Source organism: Solea senegalensis, linkage group LG6 (genome assembly GCF_019176455.1).
Source record: "Solea senegalensis isolate Sse05_10M linkage group LG6, IFAPA_SoseM_1, whole genome shotgun sequence".
Lineage (NCBI taxonomy): Eukaryota > Metazoa > Chordata > Actinopteri > Pleuronectiformes > Soleidae > Solea > Solea senegalensis.
In genome coordinates this window covers 13,614,821-13,626,243 of record NC_058026.1, presented here as the reverse complement: position 1 = coordinate 13,626,243, position 11,423 = coordinate 13,614,821, and the positions used below count along the sequence as shown (strand labels likewise).

General features: G+C 39.6%; 1 protein-coding gene across 1 annotated transcript; it reads right to left on the bottom strand.

Annotated features, from left to right (window-relative positions):
- Positions 1–47: 47 nt before the first annotated feature.
- uba6 (ubiquitin like modifier activating enzyme 6) lies at positions 48–9,779 on the bottom strand. Its single transcript, XM_044028223.1, has 31 exons — positions 9,689–9,779; positions 9,111–9,205; positions 8,974–9,002; positions 8,770–8,864; positions 8,556–8,667; positions 8,358–8,438; positions 8,117–8,239; positions 7,831–7,954; positions 7,524–7,627; positions 7,355–7,417; positions 6,868–6,944; positions 6,653–6,719; positions 6,398–6,541; positions 6,098–6,244; positions 5,936–6,016; positions 5,758–5,835; positions 5,467–5,648; positions 5,196–5,301; positions 4,923–5,012; positions 4,733–4,813; positions 4,471–4,599; positions 4,302–4,353; positions 3,904–3,967; positions 3,739–3,808; positions 3,592–3,663; positions 3,028–3,151; positions 2,740–2,933; positions 2,449–2,576; positions 2,023–2,110; positions 1,830–1,924; positions 48–1,647 (listed from the first exon to the last, which is right to left on the bottom strand). Exons 1-31 carry the CDS (start codon positions 9,727–9,729, stop codon positions 1,506–1,508), a joined length of 3,078 nt encoding a protein of 1,025 aa, XP_043884158.1. The 5' UTR covers positions 9,730–9,779; the 3' UTR covers positions 48–1,505.
- Positions 9,780–11,423: the final 1,644 nt, after the last annotated feature.

Below are 11,423 nucleotides of genomic sequence, written 5' to 3'. Positions count from 1 at the left end.
CACTGCTTCACTGTGTGCATTCAAAACAAGGACTCAGAACAGCTTAATTTTTGAGGACATCCTGAAATCTTACATTTTATTGGAGCGTTGGTTGAGTTGTCTGTCACAAGAACATACATTTTTATCATTGTGACTCATTAATACTGTTTTGTTTTTACACTTTCGCTGCACAAGAACTCTTGTCAATAAAATAGACATTTTCTCTGCAAAGTGAAATTCACCACCTCTGGTTATGGGCAGAAAATTTAATGTGACTTTAAAGATTTCAAGACTACTTCAAAAGAACCTTTCCACAACGTTCAACTGTTAATAGATTGAAGGGCAAGATAAACTTCCATCTGTTGATCAACAGTTAACCAGTGCACCATGACTCAGCTCAACACAGGCTCAGTTTGACACAAAAAGTGACAAAAATGAGTATCAAGTAAATAAATACATATCATGGACACATGAACAAATGCAAGAGATACATGGAAATCAATGATTCTATAGGTTTTAAAAGAGTAGGAGTGTCATCCCAGATGTCGATACAACTGTGTGAAACAACCGTTTTAACTCATGCCATTACTTGATCTAATGAAGAACATGCCGTTTTCCCAAATGTGGTAAAAGTAGTCTTTTCCTCTGCATTTAATGAGACAGGTAGGATTAGCAGCTACATCTACATGTGGTTTACTGTTAGGATCACCACACATCTGCAGCATTACATGCACATAATTTGATTGGGATGCAATTAATGCTTTTCTGAAGTGGCGATCCTTGCTGATGCATAACAGTTGAAATCGATTCCGTGATAAAGCTAATCAAGAAGCTGCACTGTGTGTTGCTCTTTAATATTTTGGCAATACCAATGCCTTATGATAGAAATGTTTTATGAGGCAATCAATGGGATATGACAAAAGAGAACAATCGTCTACAAACAATGATAAATGGTATCTTTGAGTATCTTTATACTATCTTTATCTTGAGTGGTTGATGTAAGGAGAGAACACCAACAACTGGATAATCCTGTGTTCACGAAAAAAACAATGAGAGGAATCGGAGGAGGAAGATGTGACACCTCCAGACTACAAACCCACTACAGCACTCCTACAGTTCCACATTGAAAACGAAAAGAAGACTCATGAGGCATTATTTTGGGAGTATGCAGGTTTCTAGCAACATTATCTTTAGTCAGACTCTTACTGAGGTTATTTATCAATTAAGGCATTGGCACAGGTAGAGCTGTGCATTTCACCAGAGTAGAAAACAGAAGAGAGAAAATATATATACACAGATACAGTTAAGTGCTACAAGCAGCCTCTGCTAGAAAAACTGGGATCAGGGCTAGTTTTTTCTTGCACCATGAAGTACATGGGGGGGCTTGTGTTGGGGCCAGGAGCTTTGCCTTTCTCAGATAAAATCTTGAGGGAAAGCTCTTGACCCTGGCCAAGGTTATTGGGGCACAATTTACATAGAAGAGAAGTAAGGTCACAAGAGGTTTGAGGATGACATTTAGAAAGGTGTCATGGCTTCTCTCCATCACAGGTGAAGTAGTACCTGACAGGAGGACCAGGGAGGTCCTCGTCTCCGTCTGCCTCTGGAGCGAATGACACAGTCAGGTCAACGTAGCGGCGGTCTACTGATGGCTTGATCAGTTTCTGCATCCTGTCAGAAAATCAGAACCAGCATTAGTTCACCACAGGCAACCGATCAACGATATCTGAATTAGTTTTAGTGGGTTCAGAAGAGCACAAACACAACAATATTTAGGCAAACTTTTTTCCCCACCAAAGCTACCAAATATGAAATCAGAAAAAAAAACATTTCCATTTTGATGAGACACTCACGTCAATTTAAGTCTCTTTGAGTGTCCAGGCATCACAGGCACATAAAGCATCTTCACACCGTGGACAACCATAGTGGGTTCAATTCCATATTTCTCCTGCCATGAAAGAGCACCAACAACATGTTATTTGACAACAATACACTACAGAATAGCAAAACATTTCTCCTAAGTGCAACACCAGTATTGTTTCTCACCCTCACTGCATTGATCAAGTCAGAGAGTGTGAAGTCCTCATGGCCAAAAATAGTCCAACAGTCCCAGATGGAGAAGTAGATGTTGTCCCTGGAAACCAAATCACAAAGAGTTGTAATAATAACAAAACAGGACACATTCCTGCACTTGGAAAAGGATTATGCAAGGTGTGATGGTTTAAGGTCCAGTGTGTAATATTTAGGGGGCAGTATAGTTATATTTGTTAAGTGGTATAAATCACTTGCACCACCATGTTTCCTTGAAGTGGAAGCCACTGTAGCTCCCTGACGTGCTTGGGAAAGAATAAGTGGATCCTCCATCTCTAACAATCCAGTCTCACCCATTAGCTGTCACTAATTATTGCACACTGGACCTTTAAAAGGGTAATTTTGTGAAGGACAGAAAGTGACATGCACATGTGCCCCAACCTGATGAGAGTCCGTTTGACTTGAGCAGGCTCAGTGAGCACCATCACAGGGATGGCCAGGTTAAAGAAGCAGTTTTTGAAAGATTCAAACGCATAGCCTCCAACCACCTTGATTAACTCGAGGGCCACCTGGTAACGGCAAAATAAAAACACATAAAACGTCTGGAACGATGAGTCATTATCAAGCATCTATACAGAATTGGACAATCAACCATTTTCTCAGTGTTTAACTACTTGGAGAGACCGTTTACACGAGTCACGGTGAGGAAGTGTGTCGTGTGACTTTTCTCACCAGTCCGGCCACAGCAGCGGTTGACGTGGCAATGGCAGGGATGATCTTGCCAGCAATGCGTTTGGCCTTGAGTCTATCAGCTGGCTCTATGGAATACATCCTCGCTCTGAGAGCAGAGGCTGATGTGACAAAATCCATGTGGCCGTTGCTGTCATCGTCCTTCTCAAACTGCAGTGGAGACATCTGTAATCGCTCTACAGAGAGCAAATAATAGCACAGATATAATCACGAAGCAGGTACCACAGGATATATTATTCATTAAATGTAACAATTTTTTTGTTTACATACCAGGTGTGGCACTGACGGCAGCAATGACCTGCTGCAACTGTGTAATGGCCTCCCGCTCCTCTTCACTGCTTTGAGGCATCTTCATCTGCTCAGGCTTCCTTGCTGACTCATCTGTCTCTACATACTGTAAAGGACAGATCCATGACAGTCAACAAGCTTTTTACACTTGTCATATAATAGGGTCAAGTCATACTGCAATCCATGTCCGCTTTGCATTTCCACACACGCAAGCCCGGGTTTCTGCTCCAACTCAAAAGACAGTCAGTGTCGGTCTGGCGCTCCATGCACAAATACTCCTCTCACACATTAAATTACATTCAAGTAGCAGTGATTTCTCATCAAAACCTGCGCTCACATTTGTATGTCCTTGTATCCTTTGAGAGCCGACTTACACATGTGTGGGCACTGACAAACTTTCTCACATAACCTCAAACAGGTTTCCATGGTTACCCTCTTTTCTTGTCCCTTTGGACCAAAACAAGACTGGAAAGTGTTGTGTTCCAGGCAGCATTATGCAGTCAGTGCTATGAAACTATGACAGAGCAGATAAATGGAGAAGCTTACTTTCTCTGACGGCCTATACTCTGGTATCTTGATCTCTGAAAGAATCCTGGTCACAGCTTCTATAGAGAGGTCCTGAAGATGAGAACAGTTGGTCAGTCAGTCAGTTATGTGTGTGTGGGTGTGTTTGTTTGAAAGCACATGACCTACCTTTTCTGAGTAAGGGATGTTATTAATTCCTGCGAAGAGCCGAGCAGTGCTGACAATGAAAGCAAAGTGCCTGAAGGGAATAGAGGAGGGTTCAGTAAACTTGGAACAAGAAAAAGGCTTGAACTAAAAAAAACACACAAAAAAAACCCAGAATGAAGCACTCACAAAGATTCTTTCAAGTCAAAATCAATGGGCGTTGGAGGTCTTTTGGGGGACTGCCAAAACAAACCTAAAGAAAAGGACAAATATTTTACAATGTCTGTTTTTTATGCACATTTTACACTGTAGTGATACACATTGTGCATATTAATCCCATACTGTCTATCTATCTATCTATCTATCTATCTATCTATCTATATATACATACATATGTATGTATATATCTATATATATACATATATATACATACATATACATATACACACATATATATGTATATATATACTGTATATATATATACTGTATATATATATATATATATATATCTCAATCTCAATCTCAATATATAGTATGGGATTAATATGCACGATATGTATCACACTAATGCATAAAGAAAAACTCACTTCCATCTTTTAACCTTGTGTCCAGTGGGAAAGAGTACAACAGTTGTAAGGCCTACATGAAAAGAGAAACAGGTAAACAGTGCTCATGTTGGAGACCTGGTATCAATATCTACATTTTGTACAATTAATATTTATTATGAGTGTGTATTTCCAGGTACAGTTTAATTACCTTTCTCTTGAAATACTTTTCAAATTTCAGACGGGCAGCAGCAATGCATTGTTCCCACTTGTTAGGCCGTCTGCTTAGCAGCTTAATGACCTGAAATGACCCCTCCAGGCTGTCTCCTGCCTGCATCCTCTACAAAAAACAAACAAACAATCCTTCAAAACTGTGTTTCATTCAATATTACATTACTGGTTAAAATCAATGAAAAGGCAACATTTTTTTCATTTTACATGAATGAGATACTTCACTTCTATAAGTATCTTACTTGTAGCACCACTTCAGCTGAGAAGTGGGTTTGCCAGAATAAGTTGAACATGGAAGGCTTGTGGACAAACGCATTCTCAAACTACAGACACCCAAGAGGGAAAAAAACTACATTAGGACAACTGACATGAAATAAAAACAATCAATACTTGGAAAAAGAAAGAGGGATTTTATTGGCCGTATTGGCAGACCTTGTCTCTGGCCCATTGAATGGTGTGCTCTATGACAGAGGGGAAAGACTTGAGGGTGCAGAATGGGATTTCCTCCTCTGGTGGGTCTCTCTGGGAAGACACATGTGGAAGCATTGTACTTTTTAAATGAATTAAATGTAGAGTGTACACATTTTGTTTTCAAAAACTTGATAAATGCTGCCATCAATAAAACTTTTTTTTTCAATTCAGAAATCTTTAAAAAAAAGAAAGAACAAAAATATGTTTTCACACATGCAAACGTGCAATACTTACATGGCTATTGTAGGATTCTGTCAAATTTGGCACAATAATTTCTGTATGTCCTTTTGTTCCCATGGTGCCTGAGTCTAGGAGAGGTTTTCCATTGGATACACAGCGACTGAAAATTAAAAACACATTGTAAATTAATAAATAATTTGCTAAACATCTTATGAAACTCCTTACAAACACCTAATGGCTCAATGGCTGGCAGCCATTGAGTTTTAATACAAATTAGGGACACTGTTCAAATTACTTGAGAAATGCTTGTAGTTTTCACACTAACCTGTCAACATATCTCCGGGCCTCCACGTTGTCCAGCGCAGTGACCACTAAGTTCAGCTGTGAGTAGAAGGAGTCACTGTAGATGTTCTCAGTGGCTGGACACACCTTGTTGAGATGTGCATCCACGTGCAGGTCTGGGTTGATGTCACAAGTAGCTTCTGCTGCTGTGGAACTCTTCGGTTTCTGAGGCAGGTTTTTTTAAAAACTGGGTGAGTGTGTGCCCCTGACTGTGTGATTCAATTATTGAATATGTACAAGAGTAGAAAAGGAAGAGCATGTAGTGTACATTTACCTGTATATGATGTGGTCTGAAGAGAAACTGCCTGTTGAGGTTTGACTTTTCTATAAGGTCAGGGTCTGTAACGCACACCTGCAGGGTGAACAGGAATACTGTTATAAGTACATTCATATTGGACACGAGGAATCAGAGTAAGACAGGATAGAAAAACTAAGATGGATGGAATAGCTACCTCCCCTGAGCTCTGGGACAATCCAACCCCCAGTAGAGCAAAGTTTTTTAGCATTTCACAGCCAATGGCACCACAGCCAACCTGGAAAAGAAGACATAGTAGGGTTACTTAAATAAAAACATGCAATACAAATATATCTTCAATATACCCAGGCAAATTTACCATGAAGACCCTGAGCTTGTGCAGTTCAAGACACATTGAGTCACCAATGCAAGCTCGTAATCCATCATATCGATCGCCCCTGGGGAAAAACTCTGAAGAGGAAAGTGACTGAAGAGGCCCGACGACTTCAATGGCATCAAGGTAAAACTATGCACAAGAAAAGACAGAGTTTGTAATTAACAAAAATACATAATAGATGGAGAACTCTCAACAGAATTTTGTAAAAAAAAAAATTGGTAGCCAATAATCATAGAACTCATTACACAAAAGGAAGGCTACAGTTCCATGTCAACAACCTACCCACTGCTGGAGTGGTGAAAACTTCCCTGTGATGGCTTTCAGAGCTTCTTGGCTGGCTAGGCCTCCTACAGCTGCTGCTAATGGTGGAAGAGTTCCCATCGCAGTTCTTGACAAGCAGCGCACTAATTCAGCATTTACAGGAGCCTGGGAGGAAAAACAGGGGGAGAGGTGGATGGAAAAGAAAGACTTGTTATAAGATGTGTGTGAATCTCCAACAAAAATAGCTCAACGAATAAAAACAGAAAAAGGACTCACTTTGTTCTTAAAAGAAGCATTTACTTCCTCGGTTAGCTTCAGCAAAACCTCAGCATCTTGTAAACACCTGACGGCATAAAGGTAAAATTCATATATATACACATATTTCAGCAACTTATAAAACATTTCAACATATTCAAAACCAGCCAGGACAAATAATATCTTCAAAGCATTAGAGTAGACCTAATGTAAACAGTGAGAAATATTTTATTTACCCAATGTTGGGAAGTCTACCATGTTGCTCCTGGAAGGTGTCAAGTGCTATCATGGCAACATGGATCTGTAGTGGAGCCTGATGGGTAAATTAAAGAAAGGATTGAAAGAAAACAAATAACTTGTGAAAAATTATAAGGGTTTTATAAATTGGAGTCTGTATCATTACCTTTAATCTCAGTAATCAGTTTTACCATCAGTTTAATCTTTATCTGGCTTCAGTGAAACCAACATTAGCAATCAAATACAAAATGGTTAAACTCTGTTAAGCCTGATCAAAATAAATTAATACCCCTGTTATATTTTTTGGCCATGTAAGGAATCCACTGCTCCTAAGAGCTGGTTAGTTAATATTGAAACCTGTTCTAGAGCAGGAAATGCTATACAACGTATGTTTTTAGTTGTACCATGGTAAAGTCAGCTGTAGAACTGTGTTAAGCTCCATGGCCCATTATAATCACTGAGATTGGAGCATCTTTTAATACCTACCTCTGGCTTACTGAAGTCTGGGGTCAGGAACTGAGGATCACACAACTGTCTCTCTATTGTTTCCTGAAACACAAACGCATACATTTAGGTGTACATGTAAAATTGTTCACATTAGGTATCAAATGTGAATTAGTAATATCTGGATTTACTAAGACACTAGTTAACTTACAAATCTGTATGTCTTTGGAGTTTTCACGAGGACAAAGAAACCTCCATGTGCATGTGGTTGTAGTTGGGTTGTATCTCCTATTGCAAAACTCTGCGAGGAAAGGACTAACACCACGCACAAAAAGAACACACATATTGCTTAGATTAGAGCTACATCATTATGTGTTCCATTATACAGAACACATTTCGCCAAATGTACTCCTGAAACATCTGAAAATATTTTGGGAGAACAGATTTCATATGTTTACAGTCAAACTTCCAATTAAAGCATTGAAAAACATTAAGTGTCTGCAATGTAGGCATGATACCTGAAACCTGTCGTACAGTGCCATTGAGTTCTTCCATGCCATGGACCTCTCTGAAGACAACACTCTGGCCTGTCTGTAAACCGTGAGGTTGATCATCCATGCAGGTTACCACACCAGGACTGTCCTGAAAGGACAAAAGTCAAAAGAGGATGTGTTAAATGTGTCGAGTTCACACAGAGTCTATAAACTCTGAATTCAAAGGTTACCAACAAATTTTAAACTTATAGATGAAGCAAACATGTTGAATTTACCTCACTCTTTCAAGAAATGGAACCTAGAGAATTACCTGAGTTATACTTTGGATAAAGATCTCTTTGGGCTCCTCTCCTGTGGGATCAGATACCTCAAACTCGTCTCCAAAATCGCAAAACACCCGCACACAGATGCCATATGCATCACAACAAATAAACTGCAGAGGACACAAATGCAACACAGAGTGGTTACCACAGGGTCTGATAGATGTTTGATCATTTGTGAGACATCATGTCTTACGGGTGGGGAGTAACTGCTCTGGACTGCACACTTACTCTGATGGGAGGCTTTTGTGAATGGCAGAACTCATTTACTCTCTTCAGTAGGCTCAACCTGGCTTCAGTAATAATAACACACTGCAGGAGAGAGCAGAGCAGAGCTTGATGCTGCAAGTGTCCAGTTTCCAGGGGGTACGGGAATTGTACTGGTTGTAAAGTACAACTCATTCAAATATCTCTGAAGCAATTTCTTACCTGATACTTTCTGAGAAAACTGAGATCAGTGTTGTCATCCAGACTAGAGGAAGACATGTCAACATGAACATAGGGGTTAAGCTCTGCGACCCGAGGGCACACTGCCTCCACCCTGAGGATAAAAGAAGAGAAATTTAAGAACCAAAAAAGAAAGTTAAAAGATAGAAGGACTACACCTGTGTAAGGAACAATCCAGCTGTGTGGTGTACTTTACCTCTTTCTCTGACTAAACACATCCTCTTTGCGTATAAAGAAGTTGGAGCCCAAATCCCAGGTCTCACATTGCTTTATGTCATGAAGGGTGACTGCCTGTATATGCACAGAACACATGTGTACACAGAAAGCAGCTAAGGCACATGGAAGACCAATTTTCAAGACTGATATAGGTGTTGGGGGAAATTAAAATAGGGAGACATACCTTCACGCCTGCCAGAACAATATTCTTTGCTGTAAAACCAGAAAGTAAGTCTCAAATTAGTTGACAATGAAAGTCATGCATGCAGATAATTAATTTATGTTTCTGGATAGCATACAGTGTTGTGGTATGATCATTACCTATCTCTACTCCCAGTCCACCCATGCCACTGAGAAAGACCGATGACTGGGCCATCTGGTGCATGGCACTGTCTCCCAGCACATATCGCTGGCGGCTACAGAGAAAGAAAAATGTGAGCACAGACTAATACATAATTGCAGAAGAAAGAATTTATACTCTCATTCATGGTCTTCGACATTTATTTATTATCATAACAAACTGACACTATTTTAATTACAACAGGATAATCACAGGACAGTTTTATTCACATTATACATTGTCGACTCCAGGCATAGTCAGGTGTCATGCCAAATTCAAAACTTTTCAGATGACACTGCCCTAGTTGGTCTCCTTAACCACAAACATGCGGACTAAAAATATACTAATAAAGTGGCTGGTAAATGTGTGTCTCAAATGGATTTATAACATGTTATTTATCTGTCGATCATAGTGAAAGTTGAACGTGACTGTACGATTTGTTCATTGTGGCAAATGAGTTTCTTGTTGTGGAGATTAATAAGGTACAGCAATACAAAATTACAAAGCTATATAACAACGTAAAAATACCACAACGCTTTACAGAGAAACCCCTACTTGCCTGTAAAGAGCGTCATCAATCTCCATCGAGTCTGCAGCCATGCTGGGAGGGGAAGAGGGGGATTCAAGTGTCTGAACGAAAGCGTCAATGCCTGTCAGACATGAAAACACACACGGTGATTAGAGAGGACATACAATTATTACAACGTTACCGGTCAAGATCTAAACCAACGCCCAGTTGTAGGTTAGCCAAGAGGCTAACTGAGTGTGACTCTATCCGGCAATGTTGTTGACCAGCCGTGCTATGAGGTAAAGACGCTGACTTAAACTAACACTAGTGTCTGACAACTTACAACAGTCAGACACTGCAGGTGTTTGGTTAAATTCCCACAGTGACGACGCTGGCTGACATATGATTATCTACAGAGGAAAGATTAGCTGCTACAGCTAGCTGGTGCCGGTGGCGAGGACACTTGTCACAAACTCGTTAACAGTAATGACACACGCGTTAAGCTGTAAATAACTGTACACGACAGAGAGCTGTGTCAGAAATTGTCATTCTAATAAACAAACGAGAAAAAATCGTTAGTAATGTTTACAAAGAAAAGGACAAAATCATCATATGGAGCCACCTGCCTGTGTGCACGACAAGCTACAGCGAATGAATGGCTGTGACTGGTTAAAAACTTGAGTAGTGCTTCCGGGTTACTGTAATCACGTGATCACAGCCCTTCACGGCCAAAGTGTTATTTTCAAAGCTACCAACAAAGGTTTGCTTAAAAGAATTCGAATATCACAAGGGTTTGTTTTTATTACGACCACGTTATGTTGCGGTGCAGACATGTTCATATAACCTCACAAACATCCAATACGTCCATCTTCCTCAACACACAAGCCGCCACAGCCTGACACACAGACATTCAAGATTCAAGATTTTTATTTGTCACATGTGGATGTACAAGTACACCCCCAGTGAAATGACTTTGCAACAAGCCCCACTGTGCAACTGTGCAGCAATAAAAATAAATTCCAGATAAAAATAAATCAGTTTTACAAAATAAGTAGCTATATTATTTATATAAGGTACAAAGTACACAAGAAATAAAATAAAAATGCAATAAAATGCAATAAAATACGAATAAAATCCAATCTAACCCAACTTTATTTTAAAGCACTTTAAAACAACCAGTGGGCCAAAGTGCTGTGCAGAAAAATAAATAAAAGACAAAAAATTGTCACATGAGACAATTAAATACATGGAATTTAATGGCCTAAATACATGTACTGACATGTGATTTTTACCATATAATAAATATAAACAATAAATCAAATGTAATTCCTCAGTTTTGGACAACACAGTCCCCTCTGAGCTTGTGTTTAGTCTTTGGCACAATATGGACACTCAATTTAAATTAAATCTGATCCCAAAAGCACAACTGAGGCACACAAACAGATAAAGGAGGTTTTATTAAAAATAATTTAACAATGTTGGTTAAATTCACATTCTGTATGAACAGAGTGTTGAAGTGTTGAATTACAGGGCGTGTTTACATAATAATAATAATAATAACAATAATAAGGTGAAAGACACATCCTCTGTGTGCGCTGGGATGCATCATCAGTGATGTAACCTGGGGACATCGGGTGTTACGCTCCACTTTCTGCCTGTGCAAACTTGGATTCCTGCTGTTGTCACCTCGGAGTCTCTGGATTATTTGCAGAGCTTCTCTAGTCTGCATCACCATGAATTCTCAGTTAGGGTTAGGTTGGGCGTCCTAACCACCTTTGCAAGAAGC